The following is a 26,195-nucleotide window of genomic DNA, read 5'->3' as shown; positions in this document are numbered from 1 at the left end:
TTGCTTCAAGCTTAAAATAATAAACCAAGTTCTATTAAACCAATAATCAATATAGAAAAATATACCCACACTTGGAAACATAGAATTAAAGTTGTAAAAGACCTTTAAGATCAAGTCCAAGTGTCAGTCTAACAGCACCACCATTTTTAACTGCTAAACCATGTCCTCAAATGCCATACCCATAAATTTTTTTAATACTTCCAGGAAAGATGGCTCTATCACTTCTCTGTATGGCCTCTTTCAACACTTGCCAACTCTTATCTGTGAAGGGTTATTGCTCCCTGTTGGCTAAAGCAAACTGAATTGAATGGTACAATAATGTGTCCCTATTTTTCTAATGCCCTGGACCTTGAACTGACAATTCAGGTTCATCTACTTTAACTACTACAAGGAGTTTCAGACCATTTAAGCCCTAGTTCACTTTCATAGAAATATAAAATTGTTTGGGTTGGAAGGAACCTTAAAGACAACATAGTTCCAACCCACCTCCCATGGCAGCAGGGACATCTTTGACTAGGCCACATAAATCAGAGCATCATCTGACCTGGCTTTGAACACTTCCAGGGTGGATCCACAACTTCTCTAGGCAACTTATTCACCAACATCACAGTAAAAATTTCTCCCCATATCTAATCTAAACCTACTTTCCTTTTGTTTGAAGCCATCCCCCCTTGTCCTGTCACTACATTTTCTTGTAAACACTCTCATTCCATCTTCCTTGAAGACTCCTGTCAAGTACTGGAAGGCCACAGTTAGGTCACACCAAAGCCTTCTCTGCTCCAGGCTGAAGAAACCCAGTTTGCTCAGCTTTTCCTCACAGGAGAGGTGCTCTATCCCTCTAATTATCTTGGTGGCTCCTCTGGATTTGTTCCAACAGGTCCATGTTCTTTCTGTGCTGGGGACCCAAGAGCTGGATGCAGCTCTGCAGGTGGGGTCTCACCGGAGTAGAGTAGAGGGAAAGAATTACCTCCTGTGACCTGCTGGCCACACTGCTTTTGATGCAGCCCAGGATACTATTGACTCTGCAAGAGCATATTGATGGCTCATGTCCAGCCTCTTATTCAGCAGCACCCCCAAGTCCTTCTTGACAGAGCTACTCTCAATAGCACTTTTTTCTGGTAGCACTTAAGCCTTTAATTTGATTCAGAATTATACAACTATGCAAAGTAATAGCTGATTTCTGCTCTTCTGCTATACACTATGAAATAGCTGCACTTAAAAACTTGCAAATGTTTTCTCTCATAACTTTGTCAGAGAAAATATTGCCTCAATACTTCCAGTGTTCCTTAGGGAAAATCTAAAGGTAGGAAGCAGCATTATTCAATTATCTGAAACAGTTTTCAAAACTGATTGGAAGATTTTAAGATAGACTACTACATTCCCATGACTCAAATGACTGTTTTTAGCTAACAAGTAATAACTTGTTATTTTTATCCACGTTATCCATTATTTACATATTTAACTTGAGCAACTGTTTTATAATGAAAAAGTGAATTTAATCCATATTCAAACAGGATAAAAGTAAACTAAGTTTTGTTTGAATTTATTTGATATGAGTAAATAAACCTGAACATAGTTGGTTAATTATAATTACAGTGCTTGAATATGCCTAGTATTTGAGATGTACTATAAAGTGTAATTAATTTTTATTTGATGGCTAGTGCTGATATTTCATAATGAGAATAGAGAGAAAAGTAATACATTTACACATAATATGTAAAAAAAGTAAAATGCAATCTGAAATGACTAATTTAAATAGAAAGAACGAGACAAAATCAAGAAAAAAGAAACAAATTCCTTTTGACTTTAGAGTCTATAAAATACCACGGCTACAACTTTGTATAGCCTCATATGCACCTGTCACTTGTTCAATCAGGTAAAAAGAATGTTCAGCAGCAAAGGATGCCATTCAAGGACATTCAGGACCAAAGAAACTAGGATCTAATTTGTGACACCTTGAACAACGGATTTATTTTCTCAACTGAAACTTGGGTTAAGTTTCAGTTCAGCTTGGGATTGTTACCTTTTTCCTTAGGATTAGTTGAAGCCTTAATTTCTTTTCGCTTTGAAGAATCTGAAAAAGAAATCAAACACAAAAATGAAAGAAGAAAATTAGCAACATAACACTGTGCTCATTGGTACTGTAACAAATGTGCATAACACCAGATCAGCCAAATGCATAAAATAGATGTGTTAAGAATTAGAATTTCCATTTAATTCAATAAAAGGCACAAACTTCAATTGAAAGCAAACCAAAAATAATTCCCACTAAATTTGCTGGCAAAGTTTCTGCAGGTCAAACCATACACTCATTCCTGTGCAGCCTATCATGTCAGCCTGTCATGTGCATTCAGTAGGAGCTCTGTTACTAATTCACTCAGAACTGACTAGCACTCCCACTGCAGTATTGGCTGTGCAGGTCGGGCAGCAGTTAAAGAGCACCACAATAAGAAGTGTTATGACTTTATTATTTCTGAATCATGTCAGACACTGCTCCTTTCAATATATCAGGTCTTTTAAATTAGAAGAATCTAGGTTTGGTCCCTTTTTGACAATGGCCTGTAATTCAAAATATATAAAAACTGCACTGAGATACCAGCAGAAGGCTAAGGCTTGTTATTTGCCAGCCACATAATTATAAGAAGTTACCTTTTTCCTTTAAGGCTGTTGGAGGCTTCACATCTTTTCTTTTTCCAGTGTCTAGAAAGAAACATTTAACATTTATCACAAGTCAGGTTAGGGAAAGAAGATGACACTTGAATAGAAAGCAAGTCAAACAATTTGATATGTGGAGAGCAAAAGAGATGTGATAATTAAATAGATTTAACAGCATGGAAATAAAGAACAGGACAAAAAACACAAGGTCATCCATTCATCTTTCTAGTCTTGGATATGCAAAATAATAAGCCTTCAAAATGTCATTAGTTTCTCTGAATTTTAAGGAAACTGTGGAGCCCTCTCTCAAGCAGGCAATGAAGAATTACTTAAAAAGAAGAAAAAAATTCTACAGAGCAGTTGGCATAAATGATTTTTTCTTTTGCTGAACCCAAATAAAAATTAATCCACATTGATACAATTGAAATATGAGGAATACTGCTCTTGAAAGTCAGAGGCTGTTGATAAAGGTAAGTGGGAGTTTTTTTATTCAAGAGTTACAAAAGGGCCAGCTACTCATTCAGGACTCCAATACTCTTTTAATATTGAACAGGCCATATGGGTATTGCCCGTGAACAGAATTTCACTTCCTGTGTATATATGGCCTTTTAAAATGACAGGCACACTGGCTATAAAAGAAAAGCAGTGCTCATCCTTCAAATGTACATTAATATATTTTATGTCAAAACGAAATAGTCTAGGGATTTAATTATATCTTTTTTTTTTTTTCTTCAGTATATGACAAAGTATTAAAGGAGAAGAGAAAAAAACCCCCTGATATTATAGTTCTCCCTTTGTAGTAACTGACAAGGCAGACTCAAGGATAAAAAACCAAACCAAACAAACAAACAAATCCCCCAAGAGCCCCCTAAAAGCTATAAGCACAAATAAAGGAAAACTATGATCTTCTTTTCGTGCCCAGGTGAGACACAGGGACTGACAGCAGCAGCATAGAGGGGAATTGTCAGCTACACGGGACGTCCTGGCTTCATTTCCTACAGTTTTTTACAAGGAATAATACATTCCTTGCAGACGTGTGCCATTTTGTTCTATATCTATTCAGAAGCCGTAATCTGGACTGCATCCAATATCTATCTCCAGCTTCCAAAAAAATGGGACCTTGTAACAATCTGTACTTCAGGTGTGCCGTTCCAGCTCAGGTACCAGGCACAGTACTGACTGCCTTTGCTGTTTTGTTTAAAGTTTTCAGCTGTTTCAGTATTCTCCAGAAAGAGAGTGTTCCATACACATCACATTGTAACAGATAGGCTTTGCTCCAAATAAATGCTATCAAGCAACCCATGACCCCTGTGTGAACAGTTAGCAGAGGTCTTGCAACGGAAAGGATTAGACACAGAGATAAATGTGTCCATGTTGCCAATGAATTAACAAAAAAATTTGTGATATCAGTCACTCTCAAACACCGCGATGTGTCAGTAGTCTCAGCCAGTTTAGTTCTCAGACACCCACACTCCTGAGCTGTAGCCACATGGACCAGATTTAGTCTAGTTCCCTTTAGTAATGTTCCTACTATGGAATTTAGATGACCCATTTTTGACACCCTAACATCCAAAAGTGGTATAAAACCAAATTTTAGTATTTCTCCCAAGACATAAATTCAAATATTCACATTTAAAAGAAGCCCAGATGATTTCTAGTGATCCTACTGGGATCTGTAGAGCACAAATATTACTAAAAACAATATAATGGCTAAAATAATCTAAACAGGAACCAGGATGGGTTTGGTTTTCCACACTTCTATATACCTACTCAAGAGCTCTTTCCAGACTGAATAACTGTTCTGATATTCAGGTCTGGATTTCTTCACTTACCCTTTTCTCTTAAGTTCTCTGTGTTCTTGGGATTTTTTCCTTTCAGGGAATCTGTAGGAAGATAATTATGTTTCTGAGACTTAGAAAACAGGAATATCCTTCTACATTTAAAAGAAAACTCAAGAAATATTTAAAAACCAAGACCAAAATTGTGAACATAAAGAGATGCAAACTTGACCTCTCTTTATATCCTCTCTAGACACTGTGTCATATTTTTAAGGAGCAATAATGTTAGTAGCAAAAGCAAGAATAGAAATTGCTTTGGGTTACTGTCTGTAGAGACCACACAGAAGAGAGAAATTCAAAAGACAAGGGAAATGCAAGCAATGACACAGGATTAGGAATTCTTTGGGTGTTGTCCAAAACTTCATAAAGACAGTTTCTCTTTTCTCTGTCTGAAGAATATATCTTTACCTCAGTCCTTCAGGGAATACGGATTCAGGATCAGCAAGCACAGGAAAAACATACACTATGTTGTGTAAACAACTAAATGTTTAAACATTTTTTTTCAAGCAACAGTCTCTTGACATCCTAGGCGTATTTATCAGGGAAATTAGGAGAAAATAGTTTTTTTCCAAAGTGAGGAAATAATTTGATAGGCTTTTGAATGTATGCAGTTTGAGTGAAAGAATATCACAGCCTGCAGAATGTTAAATAGAGCCAGCTGCATTCCATCTGACAGGATATATCACCTAAGCATATAGAAAAAAAACCCCATGCCATTTATTCCAAATGAAAGTAAACCAAATCTTCAGTAAAACAGAAAAAGCTAAAAGAAGATACTTTAAAAAATAATTTTAACTCTCAACATCCTCTTGGCTGCCATGGTACCAGTAAGTGATCCACTTATCCGTCTGGATTTAAGTGTCAGCTGTAACAGAAAAAAAAAATCACTTCCAGGGTGGCTGAAGCTGTTGGAGAAACCACACTGCACAGGGATGGGTGATGAAATTAGGAGCCTGGTCTTCACAGCAGCAGATGGACTCTTCTCTAGGAGACTGAGAGGAAACTTCCAGTGTGAAGCCTGAAACCCTTTGAGGTAACCTCTGTGTTGACCATATGAAAAAACTTGAGGCAACCATTTCCCCACTTGACCACTTTACTCTGAGCACACTGGTGATCTCAGTGATCAGCAGCCACCCTTGCAGCCACAGTCACAAATCTTTGGCCTTGTGGGTTTTGTGCCATATGCCCATGCTGGTTTTTTGCCATCCATGTAGCAGATCTCCCTTAGATGTCTTATAATATGTAGTTCCTAGAGCAGGTTCAGCGCTTCTGAGTCTTAGAAATTTTGGGTGCAACTCTCAGCACAGGACACGTTACATGGTGCACCAAGTTCCCCATCCTCTGAACCAAGGATACTGAGATCACCAGTTCTGTTTTTCTTCCAGGGACCATGTTTTCATTTTCAGAAGTTTAAACACATACTCACTGAGGACTTAAACACATACTCACTGAGGACTTTTCAAACTTCTGCTCTCAAATGACCACTTTATTACTGGTCCCAGAAGGGAAAAAACATAAAGCTGACTTAAAGCCAGCTTTCATCATAATGCTTTCCTCACACATTCTACTCTGGGGGTGAAGCTGGGTCAGGTTAGGATGATGGTATAAAATGATGAAGCAGCAGCAGTGTGTGATATCCTCAGGATAAAGATATAGTTCACATGCAAATGACAATGACAGATAAATGGAAATAGACAGAAATGTGAACTGCTACTGCTCACAATATAACTACATTTCTAAGGGAAAAAAGTATGTTACAAGTTAAGAAAAAAAAATGCCACAGGCAAGATATTATTTCATGTTACATTTGCTTTAAAGGAAGTGTAAGTATTGCACAGAAAATACAAATCAGCTCATTTGTTTCTTTAATGACAGCATACTATAACATACATGGCAAGAAAGAAATACACACTACTGACTTATTTCTCCTATCAATCTCTCTATAAAAATAAATAAGTTTATTATCCACACATAGCTGACATAAGAAAATATTCAAAGACATCCCAAAATTTGTCAAAAGCAAAGAAGAAGAAAAAATAGAATTTGTTTGGAAAATAAATCATGGAACACAGGGTGAGAAGAAATTTATGTTACCTATACAGGATAGATGCTGTCAATAACTCAGGACAATGCAAATATCTTTTAGAAAAATTCAATGAAGAGTTATATATGAAATATTATGAACTTTTAGTGCCACTGTGACACAGTGAATGAACTTCTACTCTGGTTAGCTGGGTAAGATACTTACCCAAAAACCAAGTGGCAAATTATAACTTAGAGTTTCATTGGCCTCAAGTTATTTGAATATGGTTATGTCAACAGAAAATCAGTTTTTATATTCGTGAGTACAAATGGGCTTCTTTACTCTTCTTTACTGCAGGGAACAGCTAAAAAGCTAGTTATAAATTCAGACAGAGTCTTGAGATGTCCTGTATCACTAAGAAGTGGAAAATGTATTATTCTAGTGTTCTCTTTAACTGCTCTCAATAAAATTAGGCTCCAAGACTGAAGACATTTTATTCACCTCATAAAATAGATGAAGTAACTTTGTAGGGTTATGATCTACAGAGTATCCCAGCAACAACTCTGAATTCAGGGATTTATTTTTCCTCTTTCTGCTTTGAATAAAACCACTATGCTTCAGTTAATGAAAAATAGCCTGCTTTAGGATCAGGTTTTTGGTCTGGACATCATCCTTGCTCATTCATTAGCCCATCCTTCAAAGGGAATGAGGTGTGATGATAGCTCTTTTATCGCATAAGGTGCCAGACGCACATTAATCACCACGAGTATTTAACACTTCACCTAGAATTGTACCTTTATTTTGTTTACATGAATAGTAACAAACTCCCAAGATACATAAATAGGAAGTATATGCAGTCTTAAAAATTCTTATTTTCCTGTGTCCTTTGATATACTTGTATTTTCCAGAAAGATCCACTTTAAGAAAAAAATTGCAAAACACCATGTTGCAAAGAGTAAAAAGAAGTCCCCGGTGACCTTGTCAGTAACATTTACAGAGGCCCACTCATGAGGATTGAGGAGGTGATGGAGAGGGGAAGGAATGGCATGCAAATAGGCTTTGATTAATCTATGAACCACAGTTTGGGCAGATATGATGACTGAAATGGGAGACAAATAATGTGAAATATATGTTTATGCAGCAGATCCACAATCCATAATGCAAGAAGAAAATACTCTACTAAGAAAGGCACCAAGGTTTCTAGAAGTTTCTCCCCACAGCTTTATAAGTTTTTCCTATAGTCTTTGATGCTGATATATTTTCAACTGAGCTCTACAGCTCACTAGTCAGCATCCTCGTTGTTGGACACAGGCACAGAATTATTCCAGTTTGATGCCTGCTATGGGAAACAGTGATGGCTGCATCAGCAAGAGCTCTCAGGATCTGAGGGACAGGCTCAGCTGGGCTGGATATCAGTGCTACTGGGGGGGTAAGGAGCCTGTGATGTCTTTTCAGATATATCCACCAGCAAGTTTTCAACTGTATTGACATTTAAAAGAAATTCCTACCTGCTCTTTTCTGAAGGTTGGGCGGAGAAAGTCTAGCCTCCTTTGTCACGTTAGAAGGACCTGTAATTACTAATTACTAATAACTTAGTAATTGAAGTTGTTGATAAGTTAAACATGAGAATGGGAGACAAAAAGCAGTGCTGTGGCCACTCTCAACAAAGGACACACTATGGAAACTTTTCAGTGCTGGCAAACCACTATCCATTTGCTCTAAAGAAACTATTATCAAAGAGAAAAAAGTTGTGGGTCTTCTCTCTTTTTTTCTCCTCTCCCTACCTCCCTGTAATCCTTTGAAAGGAGCAGTAGGCTGAATACACATGCTCCATGCAGGGATAGAGGGGGCAGAGTTGTCACGTGCTTCTTTTAATTTTCCAGCACAACACAGGCAGACATACACATGAGGCAGACACAAATTATAGGCAATCTTTGGAGAGTGCCACAGGACCCCATACAGTTTGGATATACAGTTCTGGTCCAGATAACTATGCTTGTGTAAATGGGGCATGTGTACATTAGTAGAACACACACAGAACAATATATGCACCATAGAATTTGCAGATTGCCATAATTTAATTTAAATTTTTGAACAAAGAAGTACGTGAATAAGCATAGCTTCTAGGATTTTGAAAATATGTCTAGAAATAAATTATTCCTCCTTTGCTGTATATGTTTTTTGTCACCTTTCAATTCTCCTTGAATTTATCTCTTCATTCAGTTCTTTCTTTGAAATCACCTAGAATGACTGTAACTTGAAATAGTAATAGACTAAAGTCTATATACTGCAGACCATATCCATCTATATATAGCTATAGATTTATAATAGTTATAGACTATAACTTAGAATAAATATTAACTTGACTATATATATGGTAGATCTTTTTATTCCAAAGATGTCAAATAAGACTTATCCACAAGTAACTTATCCATAGAAAGGGGGGAAGAAATAAGATGTGCAAAAAGCACCCAATAAAGGAATTGATTAAAGGAAATTTAACTGAGTTAACCATCTACTCTGATCAAATTGCAAAAAAAAAAAAAAAAAAAAAAAAAAAAAAAAAAAAAAAAAGATAAAAAATACAAGAAAGATTCAGACCAGCTCTTATGTTGCAGATGGTTGACTGGATGAAGGGCTGGAGTTTTAGCTATAACTTTACAGAAACAGAAAATATGTTTCCTACTCATGTGCTCATAAACCTTATTTTCTTCCTATTTTGTTCACACATTTGTGAAATGATTCAGTTCAGAATTTCTTAACTGGCCCCTATTAAAGACTTGTCATTGTTCAGACTTACTTTTCAAGGTACTTAACTGTTACACAGGTTTACGATATTGATTTAATTAAGTTTGAGAACTCTGAATTTTAATTGTCTCAATATATTCTATTTATATTACCCCCCGCCTTTTTGATGCTGTAGATCCTGTAGAATATTTTAACTAATTAAATTATGCTTGGTTAAGTTTTATAATGAGAAAGACTGATAATGACTGTTAAAAAAATTATCATTTTCATTCTACTTTGTGTGGTTTTAGCAATTCCTGTTTTTTATTATGTATTCTTACCTTTTTCTTTTAAAGTTGTAGGATTCTTCCCTTCCTTTTCTTTAGCATGTTCTGTAAAAATAATTTATTAATCTTCAAGCTAGAGTGTTAAATAGTTAACATCTAATGCCTCTAAGATAGCGATTGATTGAATAATTGGTGATTTCTAACTGACACAAGATACCAATTAAATGTGTAGCACAAAATTAATTTTTATCAGTTTTACCATGATCACAAAGTGAAACCACAAATTTTTAAAAAATTGTTGAAAGAACAAAGATCACTCAAAACTTATTTCACTTTTCAGCTTGTAATAAATATTGAAAAGTGTTCCTAAATTCTGAGTTTAGCCTTCTAAAATTTCATAACGCGTGTAACCAGTGCTCTCTTTGCACTTTTAATTCAGGTAATGCCAATTAAGTTTCATAGTAAATTTATTGAAATAGTATAATGGTTATAAATTCCCAACTAAATCAAACTTTAAAAACAAAAATGGCAATCCGTGGTTTTTTTTTTTTTGATGCACATCGATTGTAGTTATATACAAATTCATCTTGCCATGTTACCTTTATCTTTTGTGGCAGCTGGAGATTTCAATTCTTTATCTTTTCCAGGATCTGTAAAAGAATTAGTCACACCAATAAAGTGACAGTCAGAAACCACAACTGAGTGAAGCAATGAGATTTAACCAGAGGAGAGAATGAAGCATATAGATAGTGCAAGAGACTAAAACTGTATATTGGAAGATATGGTTAAAATTGAGTTATTGGAAAATTTGTAAAAAATTCACTAGGTGTCATCCGGAAAGTTCAGTCCACAAAATGTGTTTTGTTGATTAACTATTGTAGATTTAATGAGAAAATTTGCAAACTTCACCTTAGTATGAGGCAAGAACAGTTTTTCAGTGTTCTTAACCAGAAAGGTCAAAACAGAATTTGACTCCTTGGAGCTGATTGTGGCCTACTTCCCTCATCTGGGATTGACCATTTTTACTGAGCAAGGCCAAGGGTCTTCTTATTTGATCTATTCTTTTCTAAAGGGCAGATGCTGACCAAAGTGACAAACCAACACAGCAGTGACAAATAGGTGGGTGAAGAGTTCTTTTATTCTGCCTACAGACAGGTAGAGAAGATTGCTAGGCCACACAAGCCTTCCTCAAGGAAGGATAGTCCCCTGAAAAAAGCATAAGAAATAATTTGCATGAGATAGAGAAAAGACTTCAGTTTCAGACAAAATGCAAGATCATTATTCAGGACTGATGAAAGGTCTCCAAACCTTTCCACTACAAAATAGAAAAGGCAGACAAGACTGTCCCAAAACAGTTAATTCAAAAAGATTAGAGACTTGGATTTTGACTTCCTATATTTTAAGTAATTTAACCACCCAGCTGCTAGTGAAACTGTTTTGTACATGTCATCTGAGAAATGCTAATAGGTGTTTTCTTGAAAAACTAAGAAATACGAGGTTCTCCATCACATATGAAGCAAGAATTCCTTCTGTTGAAACACTCATCAGCAATTCAGTGCCAGGAGATATTAAACAAAACTGTTAGAAGACCCTCTTGGTTTCTACATATAGGATAAGAAGTCAAGGCTCCTGATGAGGAGAAGTTTGTGTTTAGGAGATGGAGGTTGTGTTTAATAGATAAATATGAAAATTGTATAAGCTACAGTAGGTAGTTTTAGTGGTAATTTTTTACTGCCTTAATGATACACAGTTTACAAATTGTCTCTTTTATTATAAAAGCATAGGCTGTGCCCGATAGCAATTTATCATGATATCAATAAATCTTCTTGTTCATGGTTTAGTATTTGTGTCTGACTAAGACAAACTGAGGTGCTGGGGAATCTGAATGGAAGGGCTCCATCAATAATAACTTGTTATTTATGATAGAAATAGCTGTCAAGTGTAAAAACCTAATTTGCTGTTGACATTGAAAGACCTCTTCTGTTGAGACTGATGTCAAGAGATAAATTTTTCATTATTTTTCTCCTTCTACATTGTGTTTATAAAAAGGCAATACTAGATACTTCCATACAATGTAATTTTTAAAGGAGAAGACTTGGGAAAGAGATCTGTTGAACAAGGTCAAAAATGCAACTTTAGTGAAATAAAGCTGTCTCTTCTATTCCTCATTACACCTCAGATGTCTGCTTCAGAAACTACTCCTGCTCTCCTGCTTTGACCTTCATTTTTTGTGCTCACCAATTCATTATTCAGTCCCATATTTTCAAAATGAGAAAATACACAATTTACTGCAGATATCTGTAAGCATATTTGATGGACATATTTAGACATATTCATAGTCCCAATAAAAATATATTTTCCAATTTTTAAATATTAAGTTAATCACAAAAGACTCTATAAAGAGAAATAAAATTCAATGGGAAAACTGAAAAACATTTTCTGCTGTGCTCGTGCATAATGAAAAATTCCCACAAGGTTTCATGTTCAGTGCAAGACTCTCTACAAACAAAAGTAGACAGCTGAAGACAGAGCTCCAGTCAAAATAAGCAATTTAAAGCATGACATAAAGCCTTTACTTTCAGAAGCCCACTGGTAAGAAATTAAAGGTATTGTACACTTCCATTATTAAGAGCACAGTTACCCAAACTCTTGTGGAAGATGTTACTTTACTAAGTAAAACTGTAGCTTACTTCCTTGTTTCGTCTTTGGTTTATCTGGAGAAAGAGAAGGGGAGAGAAACAAAAGTGAAAAAGAAAAGAAAAAAGAAATGTTAGAGTACATGTTCACATGGGGAATTAAAAAAAATATAATCAACTAATGAAAATGTATTTAAATGCATGTTGACCCTAATGCTTTAATATATCTTGAACCTCTACTGTTTCTTGACAGAATATGTGAATAAAGTTCATGGTGCCCACCTATTGCCTTTTATAGACACACAAAGAACATGAAACCCCCTAGTCTGATATGATCTTTTTTAACTGATGGCAAGTCTCCTTTCTTAGTACTATTGGATACCACTAGGGAAAAAAACCTACCTTTTTATCATCTCTTTTAAATATTAATTCTCAGTAACAGGCATTAACTTCCCAGAAACCATGTGATATTTGTGCATGACATTTTTCAAATAGCTCAAAGATTTAAAGTTAAGTGCCTTCTTGCTCATCTTCTAACAGTTAAAAATCTTACCTGTGGGTTGGCTTTTCAACTAATAAAAGGTCATTGAACTGAGATGTTGCTACAATCTTTCAGCCCACTTCCAGATGTGGGGGTTTGAGGTCAAAGTTGCAATAATCACTAAAACTTTATTTGAAACAATGAAGTTGTGTCCTGATTGCTAAGCACATCCAGCCTACAACAATTCAGATTTTTTCTGCAAGTCTTCTTCTTCTACTGTTTTTCGTAGATTGCAAGTCCCAGTTTTGACCAGGACTGAATCCCTCTACTTTCTGAAGTGCATTCTGATGTAAATTTTTGAATAATATGAGTACATGGTAATATTAAAAAAGCATCCAGAAAGGCAATTTTTTTGCTTGTTTGTCTTTGGGTGATCAAAGCAGCTCCATACATATAGGGTGCAGAAATGAGAAGCAGAGGGAATTGCTGTGTAAAAGTGTTTGTGCTCACTTCTGCGCATCAGAGGAACTGAGCTGCTGCCAGTGCTGGGAAGTAGCTGCAGAAATAGTTGTGACAGACATTACATGTTGCTCTTATGCCTTTGACTTGGAGAGACTAGATAGTGCTGGCATGGGGAGACAGTGCTGCTGCTGCTGCTGCTGTCGTGGGAAACAGTTTGCCCCCCTTTCGAGTTCCTTGGGTATCACATCCTGTGGTTTAGAAAACCCTGTTCCATGCCAGCCATGTGAAACTATAGTTTGTACTGCTCAGTCTGTGCTCTTTATGGCACAGTTAAAATGTTTGGCAGATAAAATCCTAGCTAATGGTGGTACACTGTAGAGAGGATAAAATCTTACAGCAGCCACACACCTCATTGCTCCATGAGACAGACAAAAGAGAGGAAGCAATGTGGATGTCTGGAGAAGCACTTGTGTGGCAATGGAAAATAATGTGAAGATACCCAGCCTAACAATGACTGAAATCTAGGCCAAGGCCCACCTAATTATAACATTTTCCATGACAACTACCAAGCAGCTGACAGCTGCTGCAGGGTGTCTGTGCTGGCTTGAGTAATTGTGAGTAAAGCTGAAGCTTTAAACTGAAGAAAAGGAAGGGATAATAGATTGACTGACTGAAGCTACACAAGTAAACATGTCTTACATGTTATACTAACATTACTGGCAAGTTCATCATCAGGACTCTAGCTGCCAATTTGAGCAAGAGTATAAAAATCACCTCAATCACATAAAGGAAGCCTGAGCTGATAAGCTTTGGGGATTTAGACACCCTTTTTATTACTTTGCTTCTTACCATACCAACCTAAAAAGGAATGGATTGCATTTAACAAGTGTACAAGAAGCAAGTATGAAGATAAAATGCTGAAGGTAATAATAATAATAAATAATATAAATGCATATAATAGGAAAAGACACATCTTTAGATGGTTTCAGGCATCAATCCTTCTCTTTTTGCATTCACTCAGTGGCTTTAGTTTTGTCCTTGGTGTAGACTATTCCTTGGTATTCCTGCTGTCATTGGCTTGGGGCATTGGATATAGATTTTGCGTCCCTCTGAACTATGTGCCATCCACACCTGATTCATGCAGACTTTCTTTCAGTGTTCCCACTCAGATATTCCCACTCAAGCCTTATCCATACCAATCTTAAGATTTTTGCAAAAAAATTCTACTAGGTCTGGTCTCAAAAGTTTTTGAGATTTTCTGCAGTGGACCTTCGTGACTCTTTGGGGGCTGATGTTTCATCTGGGACAGGAAGTGTAGCTCAGCTGATTTTAGAGAGCCTCTGCCCTTTTACTTCAGTGGAAGTTACTCTGTCAGACTGAGTAGCAAAGGCTGATACCTGTCCAGGCTACAGGGGAAGGAAGCGTCTTGCAAAATCAGTGGGACACTAAGTCCCAGCACAGAACCTTTCATCTGATTTTCTTGGGGTGGTAGTTTTGTGGGACAAAGCCAGTTTTATAATGGAAATTCCCTGTTGCTATGACAAATGCAGCAGAACTCTGAAAAAATACCACTGAACCAATGGATTTAAAGGTTGCTGTCATACAGCTCTCTGAATCTGAGGTTATTGTTTCTGTGCCATTGTGTTTTAAGAGGGATAACGCCAACATGTTTTGTTTTCTTTTTACCTTGCACTGCTGCCTTTGTTGTTTTTGCTTCTTTTTTTTCAAGTCCTGCTGCAAATAAAAGATATGGTTTAAGGAAGATTTCTTGTCAGAGGTGTTGCTACATCAGACAAAGTTATTCTTAAATGCTTACACATTATTTTGAGTCAAAAGATTTCAAATATTTCCAATCATGAGATTCCCCCCCCCAAGATATGAATACATAATAGATATTTCTTATCTGTCTGAAAGAGTGATTTCTTTTTTTTATTTTCTTTCAGATAATAAAAAGTGGGCATGATCAAGCAGAAGGTGTGGCTGCCCAGTGCAGAGGGCTTGGAATTAGATGGTCTTTAAAGGTCCTTCCAACCCAAACCATGACATGACTCTGTCATGCCAGGTGAAACAGGGGCTAAACTGAAGCATGTATTTTGTAATGGAGAAGAGATCAAAGCAAGCAGACCTTTACCTAGCCCAGCCATTCAAGAACTCCCCATGCAAGCACGGTTTTCTGTTTGTACCATCAGAAAACTCCACTCTCCATCCCTGAGACAGCAAAACTTTCCCCCATGTGCTCAGCCTTAAGCACATGGTTAGGCTCAGTGAAGGTGGCAGGCCACAGATGAACTGTATGTTATGGCCTCTAACTTGATCCTTCTGAATACTGAGATTTCTGTGGGCAAGCAAGAAGTGTGAACTGGATCACTTATGGAGCAGGGCTGCTTAACCTTTACTGACACCAGGGGAAGAAGCTGTAACAGTCCAGGTCAGGATGCATGGGCTCATCCAATTGCTTATTCACAAGCTTGGCAAGCACAATTTGTAAATTCATTTACACATCTTGGGAGACAAGGGATATTAAGGATGAAACTATCTAAGAAGTAATGCAAGAAGGGGTACCATTAGACTTTGCTCACATAAATATGGGAATCTTTTATAGTTTCTGACAATTTACACTGCAGGTTTGGTGATGTACAAGATTATATCTTTAGGGCAACATATATATTTCTTATTTAATTTAATTATTTGGGGTTAAATGCTGTAAATCTATAAATATATGTGTTTAGCTGTAACTTGCACTTCCAATACTTCACTTCTGTGAAACCAAGCTTTTGTAGCCATAATTTATAACTATTATGCTAAATGAAATCCTTGTTTAATTTAAAAGCCTTGCAGTGTTTGAGACAAAAAATGTGGCATTAAGAAAATAAGCTTCACTGTCATAGTTTCAAAGTAGCAAACAATCAGCCTAAGTGGCAGGATGTAAAGTGGACACTGAAAATTAATTTACATCTGATGGATGTAAATTAATGTAATTAATTTATGTCTGATGGATGTACGTCTGGTAGAGAATGTCTGCAGCTTCGGGGTCATTAGCACATATAACAACCTCTCAGCTTGTTATTTCACCCTGTCATTTTATTAGAACTAATCACAGTTGAAAATTATGAGTCTGGCTTTTAGAGACAAAGTAAATTCTGAGGGTCATGTTCTGTTATCACTATTTATACTGAGAAAGTCAGGGAATTCAGAGAACCTATGAAGTACCTTCATGTGTGCTCACTGCCTCCCTGCTGCCTGGACTGCAAGTCTGGCCCCAGGGGCACCACCAGAACATCCTTTCAAGAGCATTCTGGAACTGCTGGGCATGATTGCTCGTATAGATCAGCTCAGTTATCTATGGCCTGTCTGCAATGTCTGCTGTGGGCTGGGGGCCAAAGGAATGATCTGTTCCTGGATTCTCTGAACCTGAGATTCAGTGAAAAGTCAGGTGTCGATAGATGAACTGGTTCCTGTTGAGTGGGATGAACCCACTCACAGGCATCAATTACTCCCTTGTGATGTGAGCAGGTGTTTGTGAGCAAGCTCCATGTAAACAGTGCAATATTGCACTTCTGCACCTCAGTTACCTCAGGGAACTCATTTTATTGAAGATAATCTTCAATTTTCCTGAAAATGAAATCTAGGTTTAAAATATGTCTGACTCCATCCTCAAAGAAAAAAAAAAAAAAGCATTCAATTTTTATCCATGTACCTAATTTTTAATTGCTGTTCATGGACACGGAGAAAACCAAAAAGAACCAAAGACCCTGAATAGTTATTATAGACCTGTGATATTATCATCCCTATTACCTGGGCCTAGATCAGCAGTACTACTTATACTAACCATGAACGGGACTCTGACAAGCCAAGATGAATCTGAGGACTGAGCCCTGTCACTGAGCAAATCAATATCATGGTGCTTCTAAAATGCTTCTAAAATGCTTCTAAAATGGTCAATATCTTGAAGAATAAGCCTATTTGAATATGGAAAGAAACATATGAAAAGAGGTATCAGAAAACTGTCTCACACTCCTTTCAAAATATATTTTTAACATTACAACTGCAAAAGCAGCTATGATGAGTTAAATGAGCTATTGAGAACTATTGTTTTCTTCAAAGTGTTTTTATCCTTTTGAGCTGAAATGAAAGCAGTTTTGGTTTGTAAAATTACTGTAAAATTTTTCACCTGCTCACATCACATAAATACTTTCATTCCATTAAAATGGAGTAAAATATTTTTTTCTGGATACTGAACTGCTGGTTAGAAAAGCAACACAGCTTTCTGAGAAAATCAGGTTTTTAGTCATCAAATGTATGTGGTGGTGGTAGACCAGGAGTGTGGTTATCACGAAGGAACCATCCATCCTTGAGAAGCATCAAGGCTGCTATAACAACCAGTTGTAGATATGTAACAGTATTCTGGCAAGAAGTACATTCAGCAATGCAACACCATTTCCATGAGTGAGTGAGTGCTTGTAAAGAAGAAATTGTTGAGATAGAGCAGAGGTCCAGTAATTTTTGGGAACTGCCAGGTAACATCATCTAGACATGGCAGGAGGGGAGGACAAACAGGACATTCTGTTGCTCCCTTTGCTTTTTCAGAAGAGAGGCGTGAGCTGCTTTGGTGAATCTGAGAGGTCTTTTGTCATCAAGGTAATATTTGTCACTTCGAAAATCTCCATAAACAGGAAGCTCGTCCATGTAGAGTCAGTGTTTGGAATAAGATTCAGAATATGTGGTTGTCTCTGTTTCTATCAGAACAGAGACACATTTTTTGAGTAGGTCAAGAAGTAGGTTATCCCTTCCACTGGCATTTTCAAAGTTCTTGCCCCTTCTGAATGGCAGCCTGAAAGTTGATCTCTTTGTGAAAAATGATCCTGTTCCAAGTATTTCCTATTTGAAAAGCTGATATTTTAGCCATATGAATGTTGTAATGTATTATAATTTTCTTCTCTGTAGAATGGCAGGCATTAAAAAAAAAAAAGAAGAAATACACCCTACCCCCCCCGCAATCCCAAACTAAACCCATGAAAACTCCTTCATGAAACAATATGAAATAAAATGAAGGTAAAACCAGGAATTCATCAGGGAACCATATTTTCAGTAAAATATAGTTTAAAAAAGAGATTAAATAAATGGAATAATACTCCCACATATATTTTATCATTTCTCAGCAAAATTCTTTACAACTTGGCATAATGCAGATCAAATTGGCAATTTACTTTATAATTGTTTCTCTGATTCCATCACAAGATCTTGCAAAACATATGAGAGACAATTCAGCAGATATTGTTTTATGCTGAAAGTGGCCACGAGAGCAATTCATCAGTCAAATATTTGTGCAGTCTCAATAGTTGTAGGCTAAAATCAAATTAGTCAGAATATTTTTATCCCAAAAGAGACAGGTTGCATAACTAGCATCTACATCAAAAATATGCATTCTAAAATGTCACTGATTTTAAAGCTATTTTGAGATATTTGCTTAGTGTGATGGAAGAATGAAAGAAATCATTCCCACTGGAAACAAAAAACATTTCACTAACTGAACCCTGAGGTCAGAGGCTCCTCATTGTGACATTACAGAAAATCAAGAAATCATAAGCCTAAGAAGTGTATGTTATGGTTAGGAACTCTTCTGTTATATGGAGAAATAAAAAAATTCATGCTGTAGTGGCTTGTGAGAAAATACAAAAAGCTCCATGTGAGTTTGATAGTTCATAGGAAGTACAGGCTGGTGGGAATGGCCCAGACCTCCTTCTATGCCAGCAGATTAATTTTGTTTAATTACCAAAGAAGAGAATTTCATCAAAAGCCTTTCTTTTTTTCAGAACAGAATTTTTTGACTTCCATGAATATGCACAAAAAATTTTACATTTGTCAACACCTACTGAATATTGAAAATCACATTGTGTCCAGAGTGCTAATAAATATCTAAGGACTAACAGCAGAAAAATGAGAAACAAATAATAACAACAATGCAGAACAAGAAATATGGATTTGATAGCTATGACTTTCTTCAGACTTAAAGAAAGGTTTAAACACTAAAAAATGACTACTATTAAACACTACTAGAATTTGTCTGCATCAGAATATAGAAGAAAATAACAGCATTTCTTTGTGATTCTTATTAAGTAGCAAAAGGAACAGCTATAACATTTTCATATAAATATGATTTTCCCCCTGGAGTACAGGCTATGTTTGAGTTTCAAAATTAGCAACATAAAGTTAAATTTAGATTACTTGCTAACAAGAAATTTTTAAGAAATCAACAATTTCCCCAGAGCTAAAATCAGATCATTTTTATTTAATGAAGAATAAAACAAAGTGGTCATTACTTAGGCACTGGGAAACAATTTCAGGTTCAATATTAGATTGATCCTATGGTAAAACTAAGTGGTGGCTGAGGCCAACACTTTCAGTTGTGAGACTGTTCATTTGACAACATAAATAACAGAATTATTCCTACATTATGTAATGGAAGTCCACTATTTCTACTTATCCTTAATTAACTGAACTTCCTAAAACATTCCCCCCCACCCTCGTTTGTCTGAAAAGGGATGTTTATAAAAGTATGGTGGTCATTGACATGGATAAACATGGACTAAGAGTGAAGGGTAGTTTGCAACCCAACATTCCACTTTCTGGTTTTTTTTAAGTTACAATTGAAACCTGTAATGTTCTTGAGGGCAATTTGGAACTAGCAACTTACACTGTATGTACATAAAAACCAGACACTGATATGCAACAATTAAATATTTGCTCAGCTTGAATTTATATCCTTGATGTTTCTTACCAGTCCCAGTTCCCTGTGCCTTGTGGAAAGAAGGAACCTTTGGAGCAAGCATTGATACTGTCACACCTCCTGCCATCAACAATTCATGTATGAAAAGTAGACAAAACCTGTTAAACCAAGCCTCCCTGCAAAACTCCTTAAAGAAAACAGCTGTTCAGTCACTGGGTTTGTCCTGCAGTTAGAATAGCAAAAAGAGAAATATTTCTTTGTGTCACGTCTCTGTAGAAGATTGGTCACTCCTCCCTTCTGCCTGTCAAAAGCCTTACGGCTTCAGTTAAGGTTAGAAACTGAATTTCAGATTGTTGGAGAATTACAGTTAGTCCATGAAAAATTTGAGGAAAAGATGCCTGCTTTGAGATGCTGCAAGGAAGACACCATTACAATTTAAAAGGCTGTTTGTTTCAAATAAATCATACTGTTACAAGTTTTTTTCACAAGCAGATTTTTTTTCATTACAGTCAAGTTTACAGCAGCATTCCTCAATTTTGGTTTTCAAAACCAATCAAATTACTCACCTTTTGACTTTGGAGTTTCCACACCTGCTGTAAAATAAAACATTCACAGAAACAAATTGCATAAATGAATTAAAATTTATCATACCACCTCTTTCCTTTGTCAATATGCTACATATTTATGCAGAGCAGGAGTTAATAGACAAAACCTGACACACACATATGTTGCTTGTTTAGATAGTCTCATGGCAGATGACTAATTAACCTGCAGATTAAAAGCAGTGGAAAACAAGGCCAATAGATAAGTTATATATGGAGCTTCAATAGCTCTGCTATTTTCAAGTGTGGGGATGAGACAAGGAGTAAAATAGTCTCCAGAGTGAGCATATATTAAACATAGGCGGAAGATATGCAATAGAAATGGTTTTTTAAACAATTTCAGTGATTTGCAGAAGCTAGGAATTTTTCACCTTTTTTTGTTTTGAGTTTATTGAAACTTCTACAATTGATACAGAGGATCCAGTTACAAAATCTTCCTTTATTTCAGTTTTCTCAGTTTCATTTCTTTACTATTCTTCACAATTGCATTAACTAAAAGCAAATTAATTGAGCTACCGCATTTCTCTTTTTTTCCTTATTCACACCTTCATTCTGAAGCACTGTGACAGTTTTTTATGTAACAGAAAAGGACAGATTCATTTTTCTACAAATTGACTTTCTACTGTAGGTATTTCTTGCTCCGAATTTGTATCTGAGAAAATAGAGTCATCTGATGAATGAGTCATCAAACTTGGCTGTAAAATGAGAAAATCTTTATCCTCTTCTAAATTTGGATAAACTGGAGAAGTGGGTTCCACTTGGGAACAAGAGCACCTTGCTGCAACAATAAAATGCATGGGTGCTTGGCATAAAAGAAAATTAAACAGCCTACTTTTTTTTCCTATCCTCTTCATTCTGAATCTTGTATGTTGTGTTTGTTTCTTCATCCATTTACTGTAATTTCTTTGAAAAGAGAAATCTTTTAAAAGAAGAAATAAAGAATTTTTTCCCCTCTTGTTCTTCTAGACATTTAATTAGATCTCAGTTCCAGAAGATCGAATGGTTGCCCCACATCCATTCAATTGCTTAAGTAACTTTAATTAAACCAGCAAAATTATATTCATGGATTTATTTTTTTATCCCTCTATGTAATCCTGTCTCAACTGAAAATCAAACCAGATAAATGAGACTCTAAAACTTATAGTCTTTTACAGGACTTACCATGTACTTTTACTTCTTTCTTTGTTGTTTTGCCTGTAAAAGCAAATTTTAAAAAGTATCAAACATTAACTTCTGACAAGAATTAATTTAAAATAATAGGATTGTTTAAAGGTAAAATAAAAAAGAGAGAATATTCACCAGATTCACTAATTTTTTCTTTGTTATGTGGTTCTGGAAAAGAAAAAAAAGTAAAGTATATATTTGTCTTCTTGTCATGCTTTGTTTGATTTCTTTGGACAATAATTATTCATGTTACTATTGGCCGTTGGATGCGACATATTCCTATGGCCTCTAAGTTCAGTGAGTCCTTCCCTGCGTTCCAGTATGTCAAAATAAATCCTTCATGTTTGTAAATCAATCTCTCTAGTGGTTTTCACACTGGATAAACAAGGTCAGATTAGTTGTTAATAAGGGAGAGCAAAAGATTCATCCTTTATAATAAGATGCTAAAAGGAAACGATAAAAATGGTGTAGGTAAAAACATCTGCAGTTTTGCTTCAGGGTGGTTTAAATGCAGGTCTGCAACCCAACTCTATGTGCTTGAGGACAACTACTTTTTAATGGTAGTTTCTGTAATACTTCTTTCCATGCTGCAAGAATTTGCTTTAACGCCCCCTCACAGAAGGAGCAGGGCAGCCTGCCACAGATTGAGACTGAACAACATCTACCAGCCAGTGCTGACATTCACAGTAGCAAAAAAAAAAAAAAAAAAAGAGTTATGCTTTTTCTGTCTGCAGATGCTTTTAAACAGCACATGGAAAGGCTGTGCTGTACAAGGTTGGATCCACCGGAATCCAAAGGAACATTTCCTAAATTCAAGGATATCTGAGCTTACAGATCTCAAGATAGATCACAGAATCATCAAATGGTCGAATATCCTGAGCTGGAAGGGATGTTATTGAGTTCTAACTCAGGGTATTCTATTATTCTATGTTTCACAAGGATCATTGGGTCCAGCTCCTGGCTCTCCACAGAATAACCCCAAGAGTCACACCCTGTGCCTGAGAGCATTGTCCAAGTGCTTCTTGAACTCTGCCAGGCTTGGTGCTGTGACCACTTCGCCGGGGAGCCTGTTCCTGTGTCCAGCCACCTTCTGGGTGAAAAACTTTTTCCTGATATCCAACCTAAACCTCTCCTGATTCAGCTTCAGGCCATTCCCTCAGGTCCTGTCACTGGTCAGCACAACGAAGAAATCAGTGTCTGCTATTATGTTTCCCATCACGAGGAAGTTGCAGATCACAATGAGGTCTACCTCGTCTCCTTGAGGCTGCACAAACCAGGTAATTTCATCCACTCCTCATATGATTTCTTCACTAGACACTCCTCTGTATGCTCCCTAATAAATTTATATCCTTATGTTGTGGTGCTCAAAACTGCACATGGGACTCAAGGTGAGTACTTTTAAATACAAGCTCATCGCTTACCAGTATCTGATGACTGCATCCCCAGGTTTATTATAGGTTATATTGGTATTAAAGCTGTGATATAGAGTTGAGCAACACTAATGTTTAAACAGTTTCCACTCTAGAATCTAGATCTAAAGTTCAGTGTTCAAAGTGGTTCTGAATGTTGTACCCTCACTAAAAGCAACTTTATTCACTGATGTGACCTATCATTAAATTGAATCAGGAAAAGGAAACAAGAACTGTCAACATAAAATTAAATATACTTATAAAAAATTAATATTAATAATATTTTCATTAAATATTAGTTTGTAATCAATGCTATCACTGACTGCACGGGGGCAAATAAGAGACATATTTCATGCAGAGCTATGAAAATAAATAATATTTGAAAGGACAGATTGATGTTAAATATGAAAGACCCCACAATTGTTAAATTTTAAACAAATAGGTAAGTATTCCATATTCCCACCCCCAAAAAAGCTTATATCAAACAACATTTCAAAGCAACAAGATTAATTGACTGAAATCATGAACCTGGTCTTAATATAGTAATGTAAAGAACACTTCAGTGTAGTGATTGCATAAGAAATATTAAAAATATTGTAGGCTCTTTAAATACACATTTTATATGAGAAATGAAATTTATAGTGGAAATTATGATGGAGCAGGTTTGTGTCATCAAAAAAAAAAGTCATGGCTGTGATTTTCCCTGCATTATGAAAAAGTGATGGAAACAGAGAGCAAGCTGGTATTTATTGCCTCAATAAATGTACTTTCTTGATGGCATCCTACCCTGGGTTGCAATTCTAATACAGGTCAAGGAGGAAAATTATAGCTAAAACTGAGACGACAAAAGTTTGAGACTCAGTGGTTTGGCCGCCTCAATGCTCTTAATCATGACAACATCTGCATCTTTGGTTTTGTGTAGCCTGAGAGCTCTTCAGACTCTCCACTTTCTTGCGATATTTTAGGACTCCTTCTGGAAAATATAATTTTCACTGGTATTTTGGGGGTTTCTCTTTGACTATTGCTCAGGACAGCTTCATGAAAACTAAAGGAAATGTAATTCAGTCTTTAGTGGTTCTGAGGCAATTATTTTTATCGCTCATTCTAAGATCTCTCAGCTCTCAGGAGATCAGGGAACAGAATGATCCTAGCAACACTCAAGCAAGTGTTTTGGCAAAGTATAAAATAATCCACTTATTTAGCTTCATTTCACAGTTTTCTTTTTCCCAAACTGCAAACATTAGGAAAGGTCTAGAGCTTCTTTCATAATAGTTTTATTTCCAGAAGCATATGAAATAAAATCATTTTCCATGAGAAAATTTATAAAAATGAATAACATAGAATTTGACATCAAGAATTTCTGGGAAGTCTGACATGATATGAGATTTCAGGTGATTCATGTCCTGATAGTTGAATGGAATGAACTGGAAACTTTTATTGCACGAGCCATAAACTGCAGGAAATTTCAGACCTAGATCTTTCCTGATTGCTAAAAGTTATCATTCCTTGTTCTCAATGTCTTACTCTTTACTGTTTTTGTACTTTCAATAGTTAGTATGACACATAAAAGAATGTTGCCAGCTGTAAACACATCAGACATTTGCCATGAAAATTGTCATTATTTTTATATTTAACCATTTTTTCATGTATTTGAGACTGTGCAGCATATTTTATTCAGGGAAGTTTTTCTGGTAATACAGTATTTTTCTACCATGCATGGAATTGAGATTTGATTTAGTTTGACATTTTACCATCTTGATTTGCTCTGATGCTTTAAACAAATGACTTTTATTTTTTTACAAAAACTAGCTTAGTTATGTATAAGATGCTCATAAAACCATATAAATGTGTCTTTTGCTTCATTACTAGTGACATACTCTTAGGCAATCCAGAGTAGGTGGGAGAGAGAAGAAAACCTGAACCTGCCTTTGTAGCTCTTTCCTAAGCCACATTATTCCCTAAAGCAAAAACAGTGCTGAAAAGCATTTGGGCTGGCAAATTTACTGAGGTGAATTTTAATCTTTACTACCAGAATAGACAATCACAAAGTTTGACCCTCTGCTACCTGACAGGAAAGAACAGTTTATTTCCTGTGATAATTTATATAGGTATGTGCATACATGTATGAGCATTTGGGTGCACCTGTTGTTTCTTAATTCAGATAAAACATTCATGTCCAAGAATGGTTCAGGAAAATAAAAATTCTATTGGGAATGACACAGATTGGAAAAGTTTAAATAAATGGCACTTCGAGTGGATATGCTGTTGTGTGGGATGCACCACATGTTAATTAACCAACACCATTTTGTTTGCACTCAGTAGCTGAATAAAAATGGTGCTTTCTGTAGTGTTGTTTATCTTTTACCACAAATGTTTCAGTGAAGCCTACTGCTGTCACATTCTATGCAATGTCTTAGATACTTAAATCCTTAGTAGAAAGTTATCTGGGTCATATAGTTTTGTAATTTTATAGGCTATACATAAAACTTCTTGGAACTTCATACCATGTTGGTTAATAAAAACCAGATGAGACAGAGTGACAAAGTTTTCCAAGTTATCCTGTCATTAAGAATATTGTGAACATAAGCATTTAGATAAAGATGAGATCCCTTTAGTCTCTTCTGCTAAAGGAAAATGTTTCAATACATGTTCAATCATGTTTCTAGACCTGAGATAATCCACATTAGAAAGTCTTGCATCAAACTAGATTTTTCCTGTTCTCCTGCTCTCAAGGAGTATGTGTTCTTCTAAATTTCACTGCTATTCTAATTTTCTTGATCATTGTAGAAAATCTCACCACAGTTTTATGCTTTGATTTATAAAGATCATGAACTATACAAATGCATTTCTTTCTGGATAAGAGCACATCAAGGAAACTCTTACATCGTGAAATCACACAACAGTTTTCCTGATGGATTTTTGTGACGAAAAAGAAAGCAGGTGACAGTTCTCTGTATCAGTATCTTTGTCAGAAATCTGCTACATTTTTGGGAAATATCTGATAAAAAGTTTGTTCAAAGAAAAGAAAGAAAAGCCTGGATGAAATGCAACTGCATTTAGTTCCATCTATTTGGTCTGAGGCTTTTCTTCACAGGCAGAAAGAAATGGCATTAAAACTGTCCATCATAAATTGATGTAATATAAGCAGATATATTATAGAAAATCTATTCCACACCACTGCTCC

At 36.0% G+C, this 26,195-nt stretch overlaps 1 protein-coding gene across 19 annotated transcripts in view; it reads right to left on the bottom strand.

Moving 5' to 3' along the window:
• TRDN (triadin) overlaps window positions 1-26,195 on the bottom strand; it is a 229,716-nt gene that overhangs the window by 61,444 nt on the left and 142,077 nt on the right. For 11 of the 19 annotated variants that reach the window (XM_039707307.1, XM_039707300.1, XM_039707316.1 and 8 more), the window contains 10 exons: window positions 21,600-21,632; window positions 20,403-20,429; window positions 14,796-14,843; window positions 12,221-12,244; window positions 10,130-10,180; window positions 9,585-9,635; window positions 8,025-8,093; window positions 4,488-4,538; window positions 2,650-2,700; window positions 2,024-2,074 (listed from right to left, as the gene is read on the bottom strand). In XM_039707307.1, the coding sequence (XP_039563241.1) occupies window positions 2,024-2,074; window positions 2,650-2,700; window positions 4,488-4,538; window positions 8,025-8,093; window positions 9,585-9,635; window positions 10,130-10,180; window positions 12,221-12,244; window positions 14,796-14,843; window positions 20,403-20,429; window positions 21,600-21,632 (456 nt within the window). Of the gene's footprint in view, window positions 1-2,023; window positions 2,075-2,649; window positions 2,701-4,487; window positions 4,539-8,024; window positions 8,094-9,584; window positions 9,636-10,129; window positions 10,181-12,220; window positions 12,245-14,795; window positions 14,844-20,402; window positions 20,430-21,599; window positions 21,633-21,737; window positions 21,771-26,195 lie in introns of all 19 variants that reach the window. The other 8 variants (XM_039707305.1, XM_039707306.1, XM_039707303.1 and 5 more) reach the window with 8 other exon arrangements.

The sequence above is a fragment of the Passer montanus genome, unplaced genomic scaffold, assembly GCF_014805655.1.
Source record: "Passer montanus isolate IOZ18808 unplaced genomic scaffold, ASM1480565v1 scaffold2, whole genome shotgun sequence".
Taxonomy (NCBI): domain Eukaryota; kingdom Metazoa; phylum Chordata; class Aves; order Passeriformes; family Passeridae; genus Passer; species Passer montanus.
The sequence above is the reverse complement of the archived record's forward strand: the minus strand, read 5'-3'. Positions and strand labels throughout refer to the sequence as shown.